The sequence below is a fragment of the Spinacia oleracea genome, chromosome 4 (genome assembly GCF_020520425.1).
Source record: "Spinacia oleracea cultivar Varoflay chromosome 4, BTI_SOV_V1, whole genome shotgun sequence".
NCBI lineage: Eukaryota > Viridiplantae > Streptophyta > Magnoliopsida > Caryophyllales > Amaranthaceae > Spinacia > Spinacia oleracea.
In genome coordinates this window covers 2,613,791-2,638,362 of record NC_079490.1, presented here as the reverse complement: position 1 = coordinate 2,638,362, position 24,572 = coordinate 2,613,791, and the positions used below count along the sequence as shown (strand labels likewise).

At 36.0% G+C, this 24,572-nt stretch overlaps 2 protein-coding genes across 3 annotated transcripts; one reads left to right on the top strand and one right to left on the bottom strand.

The window, feature by feature from the left end:
• Window positions 1-822: 822 nt before the first annotated feature.
• Window positions 823-13,154, bottom strand: LOC110783303 (DDT domain-containing protein PTM). 2 transcript variants are annotated; one of them, XM_021987623.2, is made up of 9 exons: window positions 11,750-13,154; window positions 11,044-11,652; window positions 8,454-9,468; window positions 6,946-7,228; window positions 6,728-6,852; window positions 5,520-5,908; window positions 4,271-4,299; window positions 2,907-3,581; window positions 823-2,796 (listed from the first exon to the last, which is right to left on the bottom strand). In XM_021987623.2, exons 1-9 carry the CDS (start codon window positions 12,964-12,966, stop codon window positions 1,154-1,156), a joined length of 5,985 nt encoding a protein of 1,994 aa, XP_021843315.2. In that variant the 5' UTR covers window positions 12,967-13,154; the 3' UTR covers window positions 823-1,153. The 2 variants fall into 2 exon arrangements, with proteins under 2 accessions (XP_021843315.2, XP_021843314.2); XM_021987622.2 differs by having other exon boundaries at window positions 5,520-5,980; window positions 11,750-13,153.
• Window positions 13,155-17,237: 4,083 nt separating this feature from the next.
• On the top strand, window positions 17,238-23,997 carry LOC110783302 (DET1- and DDB1-associated protein 1). The gene is made up of 4 exons (XM_021987620.2): window positions 17,238-17,514; window positions 21,134-21,194; window positions 23,199-23,260; window positions 23,360-23,997. The coding sequence occupies exons 1-4, from the start codon at window positions 17,431-17,433 to the stop codon at window positions 23,450-23,452; spliced, it is 300 nt and encodes a 99-aa protein (XP_021843312.1). The 5' UTR covers window positions 17,238-17,430; the 3' UTR covers window positions 23,453-23,997.
• The last annotated feature ends 575 nt before the right edge of the window (window positions 23,998-24,572 follow it).

Below are 24,572 nucleotides of genomic sequence, written 5' to 3'. Positions count from 1 at the left end.
GCTGCAATGTGATTAACAAAGTTTATAATTTTTGCATTAAATTGTCTAACGTGGCAACAAAATTACTGTTTAAAAAATAATTTACGGAGTAATATTTTACTAAAAAATAAATTTTATAAAATGATTTTGGGTATAAAGTAAACAGTTAATTACATAAAACAATTTATGAAGTTAAAACTTTACCTGAACTAGTTACGGGAAAAAAAGAAATAATTTTTTTTTACAGAGTTGTAATTTAAAGTAAATCACTTAATTTACATTGATAAACATAAACATAATTAGTAATTCTAAAACATGAAGTAATAACACCCTCTTATCAATGAAAAAATCACCCACTAACTTTTCCCACCCACACATTCTCCTAATCTAACAATATAAAATGGTTCCACTAACTTCATTTTATATTAAACAACTCGTTTATATTTATGGTCCCGTCTACTATATTTTCTTAAATGATGTGTCTAATGAAGCGTGTCATCTATACTAACGTTTTAAATCACAAAAATTTATGTCACTTATCATGTTTTGATATCTCTATTTATTTTTATTTTCATTTTTATTTTCTTAAATGATGTGTCTAAGCGAGTCATGAGTAACATTTTAAATCACAAAAACTTATATGCCACTTGTCATCTTTTGATATTCTATTTATTTTTATTTTTATTTTCTTAAATGATGTGTATAATGAAGCGAGTCATCTATCCACAGCAGAAGTATGTTTTTTGTGCTAGTGGACTTTAACTCTGCAACAGCTCTCTAATCAAGCATGAACAATCAAGACAATATTGCATAATAGAGTAACCATCATAGAAGAACAAAGGATTAAATAATACTCTTCCATTAACTTTTCATGAATCAACTAAATAATTGTCATTCATTCTGCTGTAATCGCTAATCCTACCTCTAATGAATCAGAAATGAGCAAAATTAAATAGCTACAATTAGTGTTGACAAGAAACTGCAGCCCTCTTCTTTCAGGTGATTAGAGGCCATAAACAAATACCAAAGTACAAGAATGAATCAATCACAAGTATCATCATCATCATCATCATCTACCCTTTTCTAATTTGGATTTTCTGTGTGTCCATCCCATCCTGAACTGATCTGCATGCAGAACTGTAGTCCTGTTAGTGGTTGTGTTAACTGTGATCATTTAGCTTATTTGCTTTTCTTCCAAGATGTTTTTCTCATCAGAATCCTTAACCAAATGGGCTGACCCGTTTGCCAACCCGTTTGCTACTATCAACTCGGAATCTATGATTGGAGTCTCATCTTGGTGAAGATTTCCATCATAACTATGTGTTGCATTAGCTTCTAAGAGACCAGAAGAGCCTCCATTGCACATAAGCTGTGTCACACAATCAGTTTCCTTTCGAACTGCAACAATGTCAGGTAATCTTCGAGCATCACAAGCCTCACTTGAAGCTTCAATAAAAAGATTAGTAATTTTTCCTGAACAAGAAGCAACCTCCATGCTGCTAGGTGACCTATTTTCTACTCTCAACTCGACATCTAGCATCGGCGTATCACAACCCTGTGCTGTATCAACTTCTAAGAGACCAGATGAACCTTCTGTTTCCTTCTGAACTGCTACAGTTTCAGGTAATTCTTGAGGATTCTGAACCTCACTAAAAGCTTCAGTAAAAAGAGTATTACTGTCCTTCACTACTCTCAACTCAGAATCTAGCATCGGGGTCTTGTCGTGATCCAGATTTCCGTCACAACTACGTTCTGTATGAACTTCTAAGAGACCAGAAGAATCTTCAACTGTTTCTTTTTCAACTGCAACAACCACAGGTAAACCCGGGGTATCCTGAGCCGCACTTGAAGCTTCAATAAAAAGGGTATTATTGTCCTTCACTACTCTCAACTCAGAATCTAGCATCGGGGTCTTGTCGTGATCCAGATTTCCGTCACAACTACGTTCTGTATGAACTTCTAAGAGACCAGAAGAATCTTCAACTGTTTCTTTTTCAACTGCAACAACCACACGTAAACCCGGGGTATCCTGAGCCGCACTTGAAGCTTCAATAAAAAGGGTATTATTGTCCTTCACTACTCTCAACTCAGAATCTAGCATCGGGGTATCGTCCTGAATCAGATTTCCATCACAATTATGTGCTGTGTGAACTTCTAAGAGACCAGAAGAACCTTCAACTGTTTCTTTTTCAACTGCAACAACCACAGGTAATCCCGGGGTATCCTGAACCGCACTTGAAGCTTCAATAAACAGAGGATTACTGTCCTTCACTACTCTCAACTCAGAATCTAGCATCGGGGTCTTGTCCTGATCCAGATTTCCATCACAATTACGTGCTGTATGAACTTCTAAGAGACCAGAAGAACCTTCAACTGTTTCCTTTTGAACTGCAACAACCACAGGTAAACTCGGGGTATCCTGAGCCACACTTGAAGCTTCAATAAAAAGGGAATCATTATCCACTGAACAGGGTGCAACATCCTTACTGGTAAGTGGCCTGTTTTCTACTCCGGACTCAGAATTTAGCATTTGATTTTCATCCTGGTCAAGAGTTCCATCACAATTATGTGCTGTATGAACTTCTAAGAGACCAGAAGAACCTTCAACTGTTTCCTTCCGAGCTGCAACAACTTCAGATGATCCCTGAGCATCCCGTGCTTCACAAGTAGCTTCAATAAAAGGTGAATTGCCGTCCCTTGAATCCTCGATAAAAGGACAAACAGGGGGATTCCTCTCACGGCATACATGGCATTTGAACCCCATAAGATACTTGATATTTTCTTTGCTAAGTCCAAATGCATCACCATGGAACCAATCTGTAAAGAAGAAGAATTCTCAATTCAAAAACTACGATTACATAGAAGATCAATGTAGCTCGGTCAGATTTAAAACACAATCAAGGTTCAGAAAAGTAAAAGCACTTCACCTCCACATAATTCACAAGCAATATACACCAAAGCTGATGTAGTAGATCCTTGATGAGAACAAAGAGAGCATTTTGGTTGATCATCAACCTTAGCAGAGAATTCAAATGGCACAAGGAGTTTTCTTCTTTTAAACTGTATAACCCGTTCATCATTTTCCTTCCCGGATAACTTAAGGCCGTTTATCCAGAATGAATGGGAAATTTTTGTTCTTTTCTTCTGCCACAAGAATAATCCCTTTGGCTTTGGGGTTTTTTTCGATGCCACGGTTCTAACCTTATTCCTTTTCCTTTTTTGTCCTACAACTTTTTTTGGCTGCAAAGTAGTACACTTTACTTGCCTAGCAGAACGGCGCAGAACAATACCAGTCGAGACATTTTTATTTTTCTGTGATAGAATCTTCTCTTGGCGCGGCGTCGTTTTTGCACTTCGCAAAAGCACTTGTCTACCACTACCTGAGTTTTTTCCCTTTTTCCTTGGCTTGGTCCTCAATGTTGCAGAGTGCCCTTCATTGACAATCTTCATATTTTTTGTGCCCGGAAGTTTACCACCTTTCCGTCTCCCAGGATTGCTTTCTTTCGTTATATGCTTCCCTGCCCGGCATTTGTGGCACGTATACAAGCATCCCGAAGAAATTCCCACTGAAGACTTCATGACATGTCTTTTGTGGAAATACCCTAAAATAAAGTGTACATAGATGGTCAGATTCATGCAGATATATGAAGCATGACTTCATGCAAGTACACCCATGAAACCAGTGAGAATGTCATCTACACATGCAAGAGCTCAGAAGGACACCTTCAAGATCTATCACATGTTCACAACTTTGTACAGGTATATACCAATTCTACCGAATCAAATACAGAATCATACTTCGTAGAAAACGTTTGAACTTCATTGCAAAGATAAATGATTTCACATGAAAAAAGCACTTGAAAGGATGTGGGAATTGAAAAAGATCCTACAACACTTCTCTAATACAGGAAAGAAAACATAGAGATATAAATATATCCAAACAAACATTAAAAGAGCGCTATTGTATTTTCAAGCAAAGTGCAAACTTCAGCAACACCTCTAAAAGTTTCAGAAGTCCATCATTTAAACACATTGTGCTTTTAGCCTCTTACTAAATTCTTCAACAAATGCAATCACTAATTTTCTCGTAGTAATTAAAAACTTGTTCAATGCATCAAAAATAACACTAGATAGCTTGACTAAAAGTTGTCTGCTACCACCGGATAGAAGTAACAAAAACAAGATATCATGGTAATAAGTTCCTAGGCAGAGAAGAAGCTTCATGTACAAATCCAACCACATCAACCTTCATTCAGATGTCAGTATATCACTATCAATAAATTGTACGTACCATTGCAAAGTTCGCAGCTCACAGCTTCACTGGAAATGAAGAAAGAGTTTGTGTCAGTTCTACAAGAAATACGAAGATAACAGAAACCATTCACATAAAGATCAGTGATGCTCCCACCAACAAAAGCAAGAAAATTTTCATCTTGTACCAAACTCGCACGATGTTGGAAGTTCTTACAAGTCATTCCAGTATAAAACTATGAAAACACAGGTCAGAAAGACGATTAAGTGATACTCCGAAAATACACAAGAATACTTCAAAATCACATAAATCATCTCTTACTCCATATCATACTCACAAAACCTCAATGAACCTTTTGTATTTTATTTCAAAAATATAATACTATCTATGACACCATCGGGAATCGGTACGAGCTATATGCAGAAAAAGAACAATCATCCGTTATGCATGTGAAACACGGATCGAATAAAAAAGAAATGAAATTCAAAGTAAACTGTGCAACTGTACAGTATTCACACCAGGTGTTCAGAATTCAGTATTACCATCTACAATCCAGAATAAGAAGCAAAATCGTAAACTCAAATTCCACACAGAAAGCATGTCCGCAAAACAAAAGTTCAGATTTAGCGTATTACTTTGCTAAATTCACAGGCCAAAATTGACTAGAAAAATAAACCCAAAAACAGGAATCAATTATCTCAAAGAAACCTGCACCAGTGGCTTCTATGGAAAGCCAAAGACCTGAATCATATTGTTTTTTGTTCGCCATACAAACAGGGATATCATCCAACATAATTAATTAGTTTCCCAATATCCTGTTCTTCGGTTGTCAATCTAGCATCACCTAGGCTCCGTTTGGTTTGGTGTAAAACGTTTTCAGTGCAAAATGATTTTCCATGGAAAACATTCTCTAAGGGAAAACACAATTCCAAACTAGTTTTCTTTTGTTTGGTTCCTTGAAAGAAAACGGGAGAAGATGGTAAAGATTGGGGGGAAGAAGGAAGAGGGAGGTAAAGAGGAAAGGTGGAAAAGTGGTTTCCCTCCCTTTCAAATGGAGAAGGTTTTTCCACTTTTAAGGGAATTATGGAAAATTGTTTTCCATACCTTGCCAAACCAAACAACGTAAAATGATTGAAAAGGGAAAATTGTTTTCTATGAAAACGTTTTACACCTACCAAACGGAGCCCTAATGTTAAACAAACTACTATTGTATTGCCTGCGCAAAAGTCACAACAACAGGTCAAGAAAAGGCAGGGTGAATTTAAAAAAGTAACTGAAATTTATATACCTGATCAACACATTCTTGTTACAGTGCCCACATTGATAACTTTCGACCCTTTCTGCTCTTGAGAAAAGATAGTCAAAACCTTTTTCCCTCGAAGGCTTCTTCGTCACTTTGACAGCCCTCCGGGATTTACTGGAAATTTTCTTACCAGCCTCACGGGTAATTCTTCTCTCCTCAAAACTCTTCAAGAGATGCAGAGGAACATACACTTCATCCAGCCAATATTTTTTCTTCTCGCAGTCAGATTTCTCTAACTTTTTCCCATGTTTGAGAACAACATCTGGAACACTTCTTCTCTTGCCAAAATCCAGAAGATATCTTGCAACTGATCCTTCTAAACTCTTACGCCTGACTATGACTTTCTTAAACAGCCTGATGGACTTTATGGATTCCTTGTCCAATAAAGAATGAGGGTGAGTATTTTCAATATCATCCCAGCGAATAAACAGGTCAAACTCTCTCACCTGAGCCAAAATAACATAACGAGAATTTACTCTATAGGCATATGCATTAGTATAGCTGAAGCACAAGAATAGTTTAAGCTATCAATCCCTCAATCCTCAGCCAACATAGCATCATGCGCTAGAAAATGATATATAAGCATACTAACAGGTGAAACTGCTATGAATAAACATAACTAATATCATCAATCACAGAAATTGAGAAAGAAGAAGATGAAGATGTATTAATAAAAAACAGTATATATAATTATAAATGATATAAAACTTTAGAGAGGCTTGATTCTCTCCCCATGAACACTTTAAAAGCTAAAGCAAAACACTCATCAATATTCAACATCATTCTCTCTCCCCTAATATGCTCTATTTATAGAGCTAAGTAGCTATCTTATTCTTCAAGCCACTTAATAACTGAAAAGTAATGCCTACTCCCTGATTGCCCATCCCTGATATTGATTCATAGCAGAGAAATAAAAGTTCTTTTTACACTACCAGATCCTCAAGCTCATAAAACATTGTATACAGTGCTATACACGAGAGTTCAGAAGGATAAACTACAGTTCATTAGAAAGGCATATAACACTATAGAAATAGCAAGATTCGAAGCATATATAAACCTGCAACCACCATGTAGACTAGTGATGCCTCATCCCCAGCTACAGAGCGGTAAAATCAGGACAGGCTAAAAGCCTGAGAGATATGAAAATCGTCTCTAAGGGTAGCCACTAAACAATAAGAGATGAGCAACATTACCTGCAAAGCCAGCTGCTCAAGACTTGTGGATTTTTCTACAGAAGCCCGCCATGCAACACATTTTGTTCGCCTAGCATGCTCAGAAGCTTCAGGATATTGTAAATCTGGTATCTTCATGCAGCCAGCTGCAATATTTCAGGCTTCAACTAAGTTCAAAAATCACTTGATTGCTAAAAGTGTATGCAATACAGACCTCATAAGGAAAAACATATGCATACCTTTACGGGCCACTTTTGAAGCGAAGGACCGAGGTATGACTTTACAGTTGAATAGACTACGAGATGTCTTACCCCCTCTCCACCAAAAGAAAACCAACCCCCGAACAGCAGATGATGATTTAGTTTCAGGATCTGCATATCTAACCTTCTTTCTGCTGATACTGTTCTTCGAAGTAGCACGTGAACTTGCCACAAAGAGGGAAGCTGAACCCATAGTACTAACCAAATCAACATGTTTCCACCAATCTGCTGAAAGAGCTGCAGGACGTAAATTGGTCTCTAGCTGCAAGCACAGCATAAGAAAATAAATATCAGACATTTGGAAGTTAAAAAGACAACATTTCAAATCAATAAGATATACTTTGTATTACTTTGAGTTCATCATATCCTTTCGCTACTACATTTACACTACGTCTGAATAAAAAGAAATGGAGAGAAAGGGAGGGGAAGAAGTTCCCTTGTTTCTGCAAGGGGTTGGGGGAAGGAAGGGGAGGGACCCTCTTTAATAAACATCATCCTCCCAAAATTGGAGAGGTTTGGACAGAAAATGAAGCTCACCTTCCCCCTCCCCTTCCTTTCCCTTCTATCTTGCTATCCAAACACACCATTAGTTCAGCAAAATAAAAAAGAGAACTGGAGCAATTTGCACAAACAAGGAAATGTCGAGCTCCATATTGTTGCATTAATTGGTGCTCCCCGCTCGATGTATACAAGTTGGATGCTCTGACAATCGTATAGGGTCTGAAATATTTAATTCCAGTTTCAAATTTTAGTTCCAAAGAATAATGACTACAGTGACTGCTGCACTAACTTCCTTAGGCCTGCCACCAATCTTTAATTATAACTATAAAATGGGATTTGTCACCCCTAATTTCATAAATGTGACCCAAAATCATATTAAAGTCACCCCATTGCGAACTTAACTTTAATGTGAGTTGGGTGACATTTATGAAATTTGAGGTGACTAAGCACGTTACATACAAATACACCCATTGTATACAAGTTTGTGTGAAGCTTTTGTACTAGAAATCAACACATTGACAAACTGGTCAATGAAATTAGACAACCTAGGTTTAGTAATATAATACTTCCTCCGTTTCTATATTGTTGCAACATACACTTACACACTTTAAGAGAAAAGAATCAAACTTCTTTATTATAAGGGCATAAATGGAAAGTTCCATTATTTTATTTGGTGGATGAGTGGTTAGGAGTTAATAAAGAGAATAAAGTGAAGGTATAAATGTCATTGCATACATAATAGTTTTCCATTTATAGTGTGTTGCAACCTTGCAAGTATTGTGATGTTTCCATTTTAGGGAAGTGTTGCAAGTAAAAAGAAAAGGAGGAAGTATAAACAACTCAAACCTTCATCTTCCAGAAGATACTCTTTCTTTTCTTTGAGAGAACTCTAGAAGATAATCTACTCTCACTTGCACAAATGGCCTACAGCCTACGCACTAGACTGAAGAGGTTTTTGAATCAGGAAGTTAGAGAGCAAACTTTACCGTAAGCAGAGGAAGTTTCAACAACGAAACATCAGATGCTTTAAGAACACTTTGACGCCAAAGCTCACTATATTGAGGTTGTAACCATGGACCGGAGAGAAGTCCACGCAAGCGCTCTTCCATAAAGAGGATGTAGCAAATGACATCTACAAGATGCCCCTTCTTATTACTTTTGAGAACACCTTCAATTTCTACTCTAAGAGCGTCTGAAACAGAATTTCTATTCTGGTCACTGAATAAGCAACCTCTTCCTTCGACAGGGAATCTGCAACAGTAGCACCATCCACATTTTTCTACCCTTCTCTTCTTATTCAAATCTTGAATAGTGGTCCAACAAGACTTTGTGGACTTCTGCAAAATAAATTTCAACTGAATTGAAATTATTTGCTCCTCAGTCTTTGTGGCATCTATATTTACTTTACTTGAGGGTTTTCTCAATAACTCTTCAACAACTGAAGAAGCTGTCCGAGCAAAGCTATAGCTATTCAGATACCCATCTCCAGATTGCTCTTGTAATATGTTTTCTTCTTTATCCTTCGATACTGATATGTCTTTTCCCGCAGAAGAACCTTTTTTCTTCTTCTGTTTGGAAGCTGAAAGCTTCTTCCCATATTTCCTTCTGGCAGCCATATTGGACACAGGACTAGGGGATTTTTGAATCACATCATTCTCCTCTAAAACTTCACCAGATCCTTCAGAGCTTGTAAACAAACTCTTCGTCTCTATGCTGGGTTTGGCAGTATCTGAATCAAACAAGTCTGCAGGTTCAGAATGTTCAGAGCCTAAATGACCAGAATTTCGTGAAATTATGAATCTTTTTGCTTTCTTTCCATCATTTGCTCCACCCAAATCACTTTTAGGTTGACACGAGTCAGTCGGGAAGGCCCAATATTGAGAAATTGCACTTAAAATTGAGCTATACAGGACGGTGGATGATTGCAGTAGTTGAGTAATGGCACCAAGGTCATCTTTGTGGTAATAACTACATAAAGCCTCCGCATCACAGGAATCTGACCTGTGAATTTAGTAGCATATTAATATGAAGGTATATCTTATGCAAACATTTATTCTCTCCTTCAATCTTTGTCAGTAGAGATGGCAGGACAACGTTCTAATAAATGTTGACATTTTGACAGAAAGAGGGAAATATGAAAATAAGGTACCACACTACCACTGGAATCATTTAACATGAGCCTGTTAACCTAAACATTTTCGAGTGTTTCGCTTTATACAATAAAGGGTTTCCCAAAAGATGTTTAAAAACCAGATCGTTTAACAGACACAGTTGCCAAATTTTACTGTTGATCACATTTCCAGACATCTGAACAGGTAACAGGGGACCACCTGCTTGTTGTCAGATTTTATAAGAACCCTTTTGAAATTCTTTCTAGTCAACAGATAAGCTGATATGAGGTCTTTTAAATCCTTTAATTTCATTCCTAAAAACATAAGTATGCATACACCTATAGGCGGCATCTCTGATGAGCAAGACATGAAGACTTCTCCACGAAAGACAGATAAACTTGCTAGAAAGCGTATAGGAGTGAATATGATATTTTGAAAGTAAGAAGAAAAAGAGTAGCCACCAAGAACGAAGATTCAATCTCAATAACTACTCTATACGATACCCTGTTAACACGACTGCTTGGAGAAGAATATAGTGAAAACCAAATAAGAATATCTCTTAGTAAGTACTCTCTCCATCCCACTGAAACTATCAGCCTAATATGTTGTGACTTGCTATATCGTCCGCCACAAATCCTAAGGAGGAGATCCTTCAAGTCCAATGTCTTACAAAACAACAAAAGTGATACATGTTGTGTGTTCAAGAAAGAAAAGAAGACACACTATTTCTTAGGATTTTCTTGAACACACAACATGTATCAACATTAAGATTTTCTTAGGGTAGGTAGAAGCCTCCAAGGTACACTTACCATTTCTCCAACATCATCACATCCCTACAGGCTACGAGGCATTATTGGTACATTATTTCTTCAAGAACGTGGAGCTCTACTATTATTAAAACTACGGGCAAGAAAACTTCAGGAAAAAAACTCTCGTACTTTTCAAACTCTTCTTCTAAGATAAAGGAGTATGATATTATTCTAACCAATCTTTCATTCAATTATTTTTCTAGTTGTGTTGTTCGTGAAGATGAATAGATGATACACCCTGAAAAACACATTGACTATGCATCTTTCTGGATGAATAACAGATAATAACAAGCCTTACTTTTGCTTTTTTTATAAGAATAAACTTTTGCTTTTGTTAATGCCCATTGTCATGCTGTACATTGATTGAAAGTGCTTGGAAATAATTCATTTTAAGAAGAGCATTTCTCCTGTAAGAAAGCTTATCTAGCTTCTTTCTATTTCATTCTGGTAAATTGGTAGTAGAATAGAGCCAAATTATTTGCTCATCGGCCTTTAACCATGCTGGTAATACTTGTAGCAAAACACTTACTCAAAATCTCAGACACAACAAGGTCAACAACTCTATATAGCCAGGCCAGGTGAATTCACAACTATATAATTCTCAGGGAAAAATTAAGTGAAAATAAATATTAACATAATTCCAAGGAGGAGCTTACACCAAAAGGTAGTTGAAGCAGCCAAAAAAAAGGCGTCCGCAAGTATCAGTTCCAAGTAACTCTGCACCCCGGATGTGTCTCTGAGGTTTATTTTCAAAACCCAATTTGCCAATCACACATTCTGGACAGTACCAGTTACCCTCTGGCAAAAGACTGCTGACAATTCCAACACATTTCGAATGATAAGCAGCAGGACAACCATCACAGCATATTAAGTTCCCATCCATCTTACAAAGGCAACACTCATCACTGTTTCCATCAGCTACCTCTTCTTTCATGCCCTCACTCAGGCAAGAGTCCACAGGAACTTCTAAAGAGGTCTTCCGTTTCCTTTCAGAGCACATTGTTCGACCAGATTCCATATTAACCTCTGCAATAACAGTCCTCTTACTAAGCTCGGATCTAATGGCCTCAACTTCAACGACATCATCGCATAGACAACGAAGCAATTCTATCTTCACCTCTGCTGGTTTCTTGTAGTATTCACCATCAAATAGCTTCAACTGATTGAGAGAAAACCCAGGCTTTAATCCTGAGCCATGAATAAGTAGGTATTCCACCATAAAAACAGGCCATGTAATTTCATCCAGCAAATCCCAGTTAATATTCCTATCATTATAAAACAAAGAGTAACGGTAATCAATCACAGGGTAGATTTTTTCTATTTTACCAATAATCTTCCATATTCTAAAGTGTAAAAATTTACCTCAAACAAGTCAATGCAGATTCGCATCCCTCGCTTGAAAGAAAGTCCAGGTGTTTTCTTAATGTTTGCAAGATGGCAACATGAATTAAATCAATTAATTGATTTGATACTCTGCTCTTCAATGCTGCTACAAGATCCTCCAGTTCAAAAGGACTCAAATACAGTATGGTACTAAATGACCTAAGACAAGCATAAGTAGAGAACAGATCTAATACAGGAATTCCCTCTAAATTTAACTTAGCTGAAGAAGGTGGAAGTTCAATCTTGGGAGGAGGAGATTGAGGTTCTATAACTCTTTCCAACATTTTAGGAACAGGCTTTTCTTCTGCTTCATCAATAACACCCGACAAATCATTCACTTCATCTTCTGTCTTTGTAATTGAAGCATTATTCTCATTGATAGAAGCAGCTTTTGAACGTCGTGCACTTCTTCTCAACACAGTTTCTGTTACCTTTCTCCTTTTCCTACTACCTGAATTTCCATTCTGGTATTGATTTGGTGTTGTAACCTCAACATCACAAAGCCTACTACTTACAAGGTTAGCATCCCCATCTTTCACTTCATCCCCTGAACCTAAACATGCATTGTTATTCACAGTCCCATTCTCGCCATTGTCATGAATCCCTAAATTCAGATCAAACCCTCGTTCAATCCTCCCAAAAGAACCAACTTTTTCAACCCTAGTGGCATTCTCATCACACCCATCATCATCTACACTCAAATTCAAGTCAATACAACCCCTAATTCCCCCATTTTCAACCCCATCATCAACATTTATCCCGCGGTTCAAATCAAAACCACCATTTCCAACAATAAAATCCGAATTTCCATTCACATTAACAACAGAAGCATTAAAATCATTCACTGCAATTTGACCTAACTCAACCTCACTCCCTAAATTATGTTCCGAATTATCAACTGTCAAAACGTTAGAGGATTTACCTGGATCATTACGACGCCGTTTTTTGGGCTTCCTCCCAACTCTCTTAGCTGTCCCAACTTTCGAATTCACGGAAATTGACTGAACAACAGCATCAGGTGAAGAAGAAGAAGAAGACAATAAACGGGAAACCTCGGACAAGTCAGCTTCCTCGGAATCGCCGTCTTCGTACAAGATTTTGTAAAACCCAGTTGACGAATCGTATGATTCAACTACTCCTTCAAAAACCCCAAACCCTTTGAACTCCTTCGTCACGATTTTCCCCAAAAGCTCCATTCTTTCGATTAAAGGGGGGTGAAATTAGGGTTTTGGGAGACGGGAAATTGAAGGGATCTGCTGCAACTGCAGCAAATCAATGCAAACAAACGCCCAAATTGTTTGACTGAAGAAGCAAAAAAGAAAAAGGGAAAAAAAATTAAGAAAAAAAAAGGGGGAAAACAAACGTTAGTGGAGGTTGGGGGTGTTGGGACTACTCTTGGGAGTAGTGAGTTTGTTGCACACTCTCTCTCGAAACAAAAGGTCTTGCGCGCACAAGGTGCACAATAAATTTATTGTACACCAAGATAACTTTTACCCCTTTTCTCGTAACTTTAACTTAGTTTTGATTAACTTTTATATTAGTAAAAAAAAGTTGATAGAAATGATTAAATGATTAATTTTATACATTATAAGTGATTTTGAAGAAATAAGTTTTACTAAAATGAAAAAATTAATCACTTAAAAATAGACAACTTTTACATATATAAACTTAACTTTTAAGCATTTTGAGTTAACTTTTACTTCGTGTGTACAATATTTATTGTACACCCATTGTAAATAAGAATTTGTGCTCTCGAAACCTCGTCATCTCAAATTCTCAATCCATCCCCCATTAGTGTGGGGAGAGAGAATACACTTTTTCGATACATGGTACTCCCTCCGTTTCTAAATATGTGTCCACTTTAGACATATACACGGTAATTAATAAAATTGAATGGTGTGTAAGAGGTAATGATTGGGAATGTTTTTTTTTTGGGAAAGGAAAAAATAGATAATTGTTTATTGATAAAGTATAAATAAAAGTGGAGGTGGTGATTGAAAAGTGGAAAAAGTGTAAAATGTGTAAGAAAAGGTAATAATGATGTATAGAAAAGTGGGAAAAGTGTACGGAAAAGTGTATAGAAAAGTGGGAAAGGTGTATGTCCAAAAACGGAAAGTGGACACATAAAAGGGAACGCCATATATGGGAACTGAACACGTATTTAGGAACGGAGGGAGTAGATCTGATCAAAAGATGGGTCGGGTCGGGTTCGGGCAAGCCGTGACAATAGAAATCTGTTTGTTATGCCGGGTCGGGCCACACTTTGGGCCACTTTTTTATGCCCAAAATTCGCTATTTCGGGCCAAAAATAGCGGACTTTAGGGACATTTTCGGGTCGGGTCAAATTTATAAATAAATTGTTGTTTTACGTTGGCAAAACCCCGATTTTTATTTTAAAATTTCGAGTAGGGCCCTAAAATCGGGCCGAAATATTATGCCCAAAACCCAGTATTTTTCGGGCTGGGTCGGGCCCATGTTGATTAGCTCTAATACACGGTAAAGTACCAAGGTTTGTTAATTTCAACTTATTCTTACTGTCAGAAAATCAGACCAGAAAAAAGAAAAAACACTCACATGAAATATTTAAGCCATATCAGAATCTAATAAAATTATACCAAATCAGGTGAAGAGAACAAAAACTTAATTTTTAAGTTCTCGTCTAATGTATACGAAGTAGTTTTTGAATTTTAATGATAATGGTGGTGGATTGAGGTTAATGGAGGTTATTTTGATAAGAGTATGTAATGTTAATGCATGTTTAGCTTTCGATAATGATGGTATCTAGTTAATTGGGGTAAAATGAAGAAGGAGGCGAGTGTATATACGTAACGTACATAATGTTAATATATACTTCCTCCATTCTTTATTAAATGACACAATTTTTTTGTCACGTTTGCCAATGCAATATTTCAACCATTAATACCTTTTATTATCAATGGTTAAAAATTATGAAAGTTTGATATTATAAATCTATAGGATGAGACGATTATAACAAGGCCCCACATGACTATATTTTTTGTTAAGTATAAATCACAATTGATGGTCAAAGTATATTATATGAATAGTGTCAAAAGTACAATTGTGTCATTTAAAAAAGAATGGAGGAAGTATAATTGTTGACGATGGTGGTGCTGCTGTGGTGGTTTGATGCTAATGAGGGTGATTTAATAAGAGAGGTGGTTATATACTTGTATGTATGTTAGTGCACATTTTTTTTTTGATGAATTGATAAGGGAGTTGGACGCGATGAAGGTGATTTAAGAAGAGAGAGACGGGTGTGTATATTAGTGTATATATATATATATATATATATATATATATATATGTGCATATCATAAAGTTGTTAATGTTATACTTCCTCCGTCTTTTAATACTCGCAACGTTTGGACTTTTGCCACTATTCCTATAATCTACTTTGACTATTCGTAGTGTTTTTATATAAGATAAAACATAGTCATGTGGGATCTTGTTAGAATCGTCTCAATGTGTATTTTTAAAATATCAACTTTTTTATAATTTTTGCATAAAGAGAATTGAAGATATAAATGATCAAAGTTGTGCATTGGCATGCGTGAAATTAACAAACGTTGCGAGTATTAAAAGACGGAGGAAGTATAATTCATCATAAATGATGTCATAGATTCAATACATTGACTTATTAGGGAATATGTGAATTTTCTAGTCACTTTGTCTTATAGTTGTATTTGGTTGCTTCATTTGGTCAACATAACATGTTTTTTAAACAAAAATAGTAGATAAAAACTTATATCATGATACATACTTCTATATAGGCTTGTTAGTTGACTAAAAACACTTCCACATGAAAATATTCACACGGATTAGAGGAAAGAGATCTAGTTTGATTTGGCGCAGGTTCATGGAGATGTATCGGGCCTCATAAAAGCCTCACGTTCACAATCCTTCACAATTTGGTTTGACTTTTTTTTTTTCCTAGCTCTTATTCATTTCACTTTAACACCCTATTGTTTGTGTATTTACTTATTCTTCACCCTTTTCACTTGTTCCTCTTTAGCCACCAAACATCGCATTTGGATCGGAAACCCATCATATGAAGAATTAAGTTTGGATTAATTACAACACCAACACTTTCTCGAAGTTGTTACAATGTTACATGTGTTTAAGTAGGTTAACTCAGATTTTTAACCAGCAGTCATCGTATAATCCATTGATATTGATCACTTAAGTAGTTAAGTGACGAGGCAAGTGAATCAGACACTTATTCAAGTGTCACTAAGTAGTGCTATTAAATCCTCCGGGGGACCGAGTCTCCCGAGGTACATATGGTCGGCCCTTCGGGTGTCTCCAGCAAGCTTCATGCTTTCTCCAGGAGCGACTTCCCATCTTCTCAATTGTCAGCCACTTGCCACACACATCACACATGTACCCTAGTTTTATTAATTTAATATCACGGGTAAATTTTGACTATAAAAAAAATCACATTTAGCTTAAAATCCATCTTAATTTGGCTCTAACTACATTAAATGACATAAAAGATTGATTTACCTTTGGGTTTTTTTTTTTCCCTACTACGAGGAGTTCCCACCTTTGCTCTAGTTTTTCATTGCCAGGTCCAATACGTTTATATTTTACTTAACATTGAGCAGAAACCTTAAATAGAAACGACAATTATCAATATAATTGAATAATTTGCAATTTGATAAATATAATAGAATAGAAATGGAATATGTAGTCCTTAACCCCAAAAATGAAAAAGAAAAAAAAAACATGTTTCTATATCTTCCGGTTGTTAACGCTGACTGCGCGTTACTAATGCACAACTTTGACCATTAATAACTATAAGTACATATTACTCTATTTTCAGCAGTAAATTTTGTTTTAAAAAAATGATCTATGAAAATTGAAACTATACATACTCTGTATTGAGATGAAGCTAACAAAATCCAATATAATTGCGTTTTTTAATTTAAGGCCTATTCAATATTTTTTTGTTTTTTACAAAAACAAAACAGTATGAGAAACACAAACTACTTTTCATTATTGTTGTCCATTTTCACCAACCTAATTCCTATAGATACGGAGTATTACATAGTACTATTTTAAGTTCATGATTCAATATAAATCATACTTCATTTGTTCTTATTTACATGACACAATTGAGTTTTAGACACTATTCACACAAGTTTATTCGACTTCGTTTTGTAATTTAATTTAAGAAAAAACATAGTCGTGCGGGATCTTATTAAATTCGTCTCAATAAATATTTTTTAAATATCAATTTTTTATATTGTAATTTTATTTTATTCATAATTAAAGATATTAATGTTAGAAATTGTGCATTGTCAAACATGCCTAAATAATTTTGTCATTTAAAAACTAGCAGAGAAAATATAACTTGTAAAAACAAAAACTGAAAACGGACAGTAATACCGAACGGACTTACTAATCAAATGTGAAATACAAATATCAAAATGTGTATAGTGTTCGAAGTCGGCAAGAATAAACACCGGAATATTCAGGTGCTCATATTCCTACCTTGTGAGATTACAACACGTAGTCATCCATCATTCTCTTCCTCTCTCCTCCAAAATCCCATCATTTGCAATTTGCAATTTGCATTATTACAAATTTCCAATCCCTTTGTTGCTGAGTTCATCGGATTGTTGTTGATTCATTAGTTAATGGACTCCATGTTCGGCGACTGGCCTTCACGCGACCCTCACAACTTCAGCCAACTCCGCCCTTCTGATCCTGCAAACCCCTCTGTAAGTTTACCCATTTACCCGTTTCATCCTTGATATCTCATTGTATTTGATTGAATTGTTCTTATTTTCGTTAAAAATGGAGTAATCTGATCTGGGTTTTGCTGTATTTTGATTTTTGAATGATGGGAATTTGGGTAATGTGGGTAATTGAAGTTATGGCTCATGATTATGCTATGCAAAATATAAATTTAGTTCTTCAAAATCATCTGAAATTTTAGTCAATTGAAGCTTTTGTACAAATGGGTGACTCATTTTTTTGTGCAAATTTAGGATATTCATGGGTAATTGAAATTATGGCTCATGATTATGCAATGAAAAGTATTAATTTGTCTCCTCAAATTCAATTAGAATTAATTCGTTTTAGTTAAGCTAAGGTTTTGCACAATTGGATAAGTCTATGCAAATATAGGATTTAATGGATAACTATGAGTTCTTATTTTCGCCAAACATGGAGTAATCTGATCTGGGGTTTGCTGTAACTTGATTTTTGAATGATGGGAAATAGCCTAATGTGGGTAATTGAATTATAGCTCATGATTATGCTATGCAAAGTATTGATTTGTTTCCTCAAGTTCAATTAGAATTTAGTTCGTTTTAGTTACATGAAGGTTCTGCACAATTGAGTGACTCGAATTTTCGTGCAAATTTAGGATATGGTGGATAACTATGAGTTTTTATCATCTGGGATTTGTTGTTTAATTGGTTAACAGTTGGGATTTAGGAGTTTAGATTCTTGGTTAGAGATGCTTTTCTGTGATAGAATGGGGGAGAAATTCATTTGGGTCCGAAACTTGGCTGTCTTCTGATGATTTAAGGAAAAATTGACATTCCCAATTGTCAAGTTGAATATTATCAGGAAGGTGTAATCATTGATACAAGTAGTTGATATCCCCAAAAAAATCAAGAAACAAAAACTTAAACAAAAGGTAGATTGCCGTTCTAATGTCGATGTGAGTGCTATATGCGGCTGCATCTGATGTTGACGAACTTTCTGGGTTAATCACATGGGACAAATATCTTTTATAGGGCTGTCAATTAGTGTAAGGATGTTTACTTATTGACTTTCCAATCTTGGAGTAGTTTAAGGATGTTAACTTATTGACATTACAAGCTTGGAGTAGCTTGGACTCTAACTTCTTTTTGCTGTTTGTGAAATTTAACTGAAGTAAGCAACATGTCCTTGTAAGCAAGGGTTCTGTAAAGGCATCCGGGTTAACTTTTCACAACCTTTGGAATATTATAAACAACTTAATGTAGAGAGTTTGGTCATCATTAATCATACACAATTTGACCAATATAGAAATCATTATATAAAAGGAGTGAGTGACTATGTTTTCATGTTGCACAAGCCCCCTCATTTCCACTGGAATTGGAGTACAGGTCCGAGATAGATTCAACCCACTTTAGGAACTCACAAGTTCCAATCTTGTTGTAAAACTTGTAATACAACTGAAGAAGATTTTAGACACAAGGAGTTACATTTTGGAATGCATTGGTTTATGTCATGTATGGTTTGTTTGAATGTTTGATATCTACACGCTATATCGACTGGCAGAAACATATTTTTTCATTATTATGGCCTATAAGGTACGTCACCTACCCAGAGAATGATATACATGTTCACTAATAACTCACTCCTTGACCCCCTAGTTTTTGGTGAGATATATAATCTTTCAGCATGGAAGCTTTATAACACACCTTAAACTACTAGGTTCACTCAATGCTTGAGTTGATGTTTGTTGGCTTGAGAGGAAGTTTGAGAGGTATGGGGGAGACTTATCTTGTACTCCGTATGTCAAAAAAGTATATTAGGTACTAGTGAGGAAAGAAAACTAAAAACAATCGTGATTGATTTGGTGCTTCATGATTTTTATTGATTCTTCACTAATGCATTGTCATTTATCCAATGACATTACCTTAACTTGTGCATTGCTGTTTATGGTTACTGTATCCCTTTTCCCTTTCATATTCCATTTTATTGATACACACCTATACCTATGATTATTTCCCTTATTTCTCATTTCTTTCGGGTTCTACACTTCACTCTTACCAACAATAGTAGCATGTATAACTAGTGAAGATCTAGAATAGACTCTCTGGACTAGAAGTTGTGAAACTATCAAAACCCCCAACTTTGTACAGTCGCCTCAGTAACAACAGTACAAATGTACAATATGCTCTCCTAAAAGCCATTTGACATGTAGGTTAGAACTTCTTGTGCACAAGATTTTGTTAGAGGCTGTTGTGCGTGTGTGTGTGTGTGTGTGTGTGTGTGTGTGTTCCTTCCTGAAGTTACTGTAAGCATACATCTATCGGTTTAACCTTAACTCGTCCTAACCCTTCCTCTCCCCCCAGCCCGGACCGCCCGGCCCCGTTCCGAAAAAAGTTAAAAAAGGAGGTATTTCTTCTTACTGACTAGCAAATCATGCAGACTCTGATGAAATGCTATTTTAGCCAATCATCATTGTCCCACTCCACTTGTAAGTTCCCCTAATAGCAAAACCTTAAAGTTTAGCCTGGGAATCTATTTGCATGAAGGGGAGCTCAGCGAAATTGCAAAAATCACAACCTGTCTTAAAAACAAAGAATAACTAGAACTTGAGATATGCGAGCAGCTTCCAGTCTTAGGACTATATAGATGAATCATGTGAGGAAATTGATACTGCTTGAAGTACAAGTGAGCGCACAGTTGTACATAGCGATCCTTAGGGGTGTGCCAATAGAGTATATACTATATACTAGACTGATTTTAAGAAGGATTTGCATGTGAGAAGGACATGTATAAGAGCAAGAGGAAAAGGCTCTGACGAGTTTCTCAGTGATGCTCACACTATTTGAAGCTCTATATTGGAGTTGTGTTGATTAAGGATTGACATCCTTTCTGTCTTTTCAGTTGTTTTGGTGGCTTTTCCCCCCATTATTTTTCTAGTTCAAATTTGAATGAGAGAAGAACTTCAAGCATAAGATATAGTATAAAGAAGAGAGTCTTTCTTACTGGGAAAAGGAAGTACCTTACATGAAAGATGTCATTAAGGATTTAGGGGAAAAGATGCTTTACCTGAGATTGAATGTCTCGGTTAACTGAATGTTTATCAGTTATCAGTTTCTTTTGTTCTTGTTATTCTTTTCTTCATCTCAAATCCTCAATGTACCTTCCATTATGATTTACCACCTCCCCAGTTGTACGGCCTGATTATAGTTTTTTTCTCCTTTTCTTGTAAGTTTCTCAGAACCCAGAAGTACTACCTTCATTTGTCTTATTAAGTGATTAAGAACATTGCATATGTTTGGACCCTAATCTTATCTATTACCCTATTGCCTAATCCACAGTGTCTTTTCCTCTTAGACCTTATGTCAATCCCTAATATTCTGTGGTCAAGTATGCAATCTGTTAGGGGGAACCTGGGAGGCTGTAAGGTAGCCAGCAAACAAACATAAAACTGTGTTGGAACATTCTCCAATCATGCTATTTGTTGCCACAGCATGCATTGCGTAGGTCAAAGCTTTGTCGTTTTGATATATAAAAATTAGAAGAATTATTATGTGTTTAAGTCAGAAAATCAGCTACACGTGCTTTTCTTTGGCTTTTTAATAGGTTTTGGTTCCTTTTTATATGCAGAGATTGACGCCTGCCACCTACCATCCTACTCACAGTCGTACTCTACCACCACCTGATCAAGGTAATGCTAATTCTTTATTCTCAAGTTCTCAACCATCTAAGCATGTTGCATAATTTGCATTCATAGTCTTCACCAAAAAAATAAATTACACAGTGGTTACCGTAATTTGCACAGTATAACTTGAAATTTTGATGCTACATAGTTGGACCCGTGACAACGGTTACTACTATATAACCCACAGGGGTATATGGGCTACTGCTTGTTCTTGTTTGCCCTTTTTTAATCTTTATTAGTTCTGCACTTCGTTCCAAATTTCATACGAGACAATGACTATACATCAATATATACATGTCAATAATTTCGTTTTGAGGGGTCAGTTAGATAAACTACATTTTCAATCCTTGGTGTTTTTAGAAGCGCTATAAATGTAAATGAACATGAGTAAACAACTAACATATCCCCCTTCACGTAGAAGCTACTTCTCAAGGATTTGCTTTTTTTTAGAACATTCTTCCCGATTTCACGGAGATTGGTTTCTGAGAATACTGATAAGTGATAAGAGATTGACAGCTGTTGCACACAGGAAAAAGAATAAGATTAGGGTGATCAAACTCACAAGCAGTAGAAGGAAAGCCATCACATAACCTAATGGGTCGCAAAGGAAGTTGGGCATAACCATTAACTACATTACACAAATTTTCCACGTAAAAAGACTAACCGGGATACTAGACTCCGTGTTAAGGCGTGCTTCCACAAAAAAAAGCTAAGCACCAAAATTATTAAGTGAAAGCAATTAATTGAGTGGAAGCTAGTGTTTCCACTTTTCAGTGGATAAATAAGGTCAGAGAAGAATAAGAGGAAATATACAGCAGGGGTAAAAATAGTAGCATCAGCTATAAGCAATGGAATAAATAATTATATGCTGCAGAATTACCTTCCATCCTGATCACCAAGGCCATGTAACTATACTACAGAATCCTGGCGCCTTCCTTTGGGCCTAACCACGTAGGCTTATCCAAACCTGTAACTTGCAATGTCACTACCTAAGGAGTAATCTGATAATACTTTGTTATTGATCACTTAGGCTCCATTTGGTATGGTGTAAAACGTTTTCATGGAAAACAATTTCCCCCTTTTCAATCATTTTACATTATTTGGTTTGGCAAGGGATGGAAAACAAATTTCCTTAACTCTCTCAAAGGTGGAAAAACATTTTCCATTTGAAAGGGAGGGAAACCACTTTTCTACCTTTCCTCCCTCTCCCTTCTTACCTCAATCTTCACCATCTTCTCCCATTGTTTTTAAGGATCCAAATAAAGGAAAACTAGTTTGGAATTGTGTTTTCCTTGAAAATTATTTCACATTGGAAACGTATTACACCAAACCACACGGAGCCTTACTGGCATTTATATGTACATTCCACTTTGATGTCTTTAGCCTAGTATGAAAAAACATCGGGTCTAGGCTTTTCTGATCTGCAATTAATACTCCCTCCGTTTTTAAATATTAGTCCCCTTTTGACTTTTTCACCCGTTTCAACTCAATATTCAAACGTAAATATCTCCGAATAAGTACGTTAAAGAAATATTAAAATTTGGTATTGTTAAACTACACATTGAGACGAACAAAACAAGATCACGCATGAATATATTTTGAAATACATATTGGAAAGAAATTAGAAGATTCTCTTCAATTGTGAACAGTGGCAAGATTCCAAAAGGGACTAATATTCGAGAGCGGAAGGAGTAGTTATAAGTAAAATAAGATAATATTTTATATGTTCTATTTCCTGAAAGTGTTTTCACAGAATCATGGTCTTTGCATATCTTGACTGGCTAGGGCCTAAGCATAAGGATGACCAGTTCCTGGAAGTTGAAGATAGATAATTCAGACAGACCATATGAAAATCTTGAAGCTTAATTATAACTTGGGGGATAATTTATGTTAATTTTTTATATGAATACATCATGATTGTCTGTTTCTTGCGAAAATCATTAACTTGAAAACCTTGAAAGTTGGAACAGAAACAAACGATACTAACCTGTTGGAGATACCTTCTTGCAGTTATCTGTACAGAGAGCAAAAATATTCTAATCAGACACTTCTACAAGCACGCAGACGAGAAGGTACCAGTTCGGCTAGTATTATTTGGCTGATTTGCACACTTTTATATGAATATAATATATATACTAAAATGGTTTTTGCCTTCTTTTTTCTTGATGCAGCTAAGACCCAAGAGAGCTGCTTCAGAAAACCTTGCACCTGAGAATGGAGCCAAGCATCCGAGATCATCTTCCTCAGCAACTCTTCCACCATGAACTATTGCTTGTTCAAGCATTTTGATCTTGTTAATAAAGTTTCCATCACCAAAAAAAAAAAAAAAACTAAATCTTGTTAATAAAGTCGGGTGTTGTACATATTTTTAAAAAGGAAAGATAATGTAGATGCGATAGTTATATTTCAGATTGTTTTGATTTGTCGGTTATTAATAGAGTTTAGGCCCTTGCTAGGGTATGGGTGTTCCCCAAGTGTAGGGTGATAAGGAATCAATCCTCTCATTTCATGATCGTGGAAGACGAGCTATGAAATTCCTGTGTTCTTCTACTTTCGTTGACCGTCACAAAGGAGTGAAATGGGTGATGCTCGTGGCTTGTACATTCAGTGTGCATAACCGAATCAAGGTAACTGATCTATCAATGTTGTTTACGTGCTCTTTTATTGTGCACGTTGTATGATTTTTAGTACTCTGATGCATTAGCTCTTTCAGAAGTTTGTATTATTAGCTGATTGCAGAATTCAGGTTACAGAATTATGTACAAATTGTTTTTTTTTTTCCAAATTCAACAACATTTGCTCAGAATAATGTACTTCTTACTAGCTTTTCATATTGAAAATAACAGGAAACTTTTCTTTCTATTTTCATAATTGTGAACCAAATGCTCCCTTATTTTTGAAGATTGTTGTTACATTAAGCTGTATCTTACAAATTTCACAAGATGGTTCAAATTAAAGCTCTAAACATATGATGTTGCCCTGAATCAGTATGAAACTCTGTTCATGATCCAGGAAAATCACAGTTCTGAATTCTGATGTACCTGAAGGGAAAGTTCTCTTCACATGGTCTGATCTGATTTTTTTAGTTGCTGGTATGTTCTGGTCAGGTCTGGTCTAGTCTGATTGTTTTCTATTAGTTTTTTTTACTTTTTCTTTTGTTTTGGTCTGACCTGAACTTCTCTGGTCTAATAACTAATAAGTAATAAGAAAAGATACAAGAAAATCATAGTTCTAAATTTCTAATGTACCAAGAGGGAAAGTTCTTTTCACATGGTATGATCCGGTATGATTTTTGTAGTTTCTGGTATAATCCGGTCTGAATGTTTTCTATTAGTCTTTTTTGCTTTTTCTGGTTTGATCGGGTATGAATTTGAATTTTCCTGG

What these genes read in the sequence shown, in the direction of transcription:
- LOC110783302 (XM_021987620.2), top strand. Translation starts at nt 17,431, where the DNA reads ATGGACTCCATGTTCGGCGACTGGCCTTCACGCGACCCTCACAACTTC. An exon ending in TCTACCACCACCTGATCAAG is followed by an intron (nt 21,195 to 23,198) that starts GTAATGCTAATT and finishes ACCTTCTTGCAG; the next exon opens with TTATCTGTACAGAGAGCAAA. An exon ending in ACAAGCACGCAGACGAGAAG is followed by an intron (nt 23,261 to 23,359) that starts GTACCAGTTCGG and finishes TTCTTGATGCAG; the next exon opens with CTAAGACCCAAGAGAGCTGC.
- LOC110783303 (XM_021987622.2), bottom strand. Translation starts at nt 12,966, where the DNA reads ATGGAGCTTTTGGGGAAAATCGTGACGAAGGAGTTCAAAGGGTTTGGG. An exon ending in TTGAGCAGCTGGCTTTGCAG is followed by an intron (nt 5,981 to 6,727) that starts GTAATGTTGCTC and finishes ATTTTGGCTCAG; the next exon opens with GTGAGAGAGTTTGACCTGTT. An exon ending in AACAAGAATGTGTTGATCAG is followed by an intron (nt 4,300 to 5,519) that starts GTATATAAATTT and finishes CTTCATTTCCAG; the next exon opens with TGAAGCTGTGAGCTGCGAAC.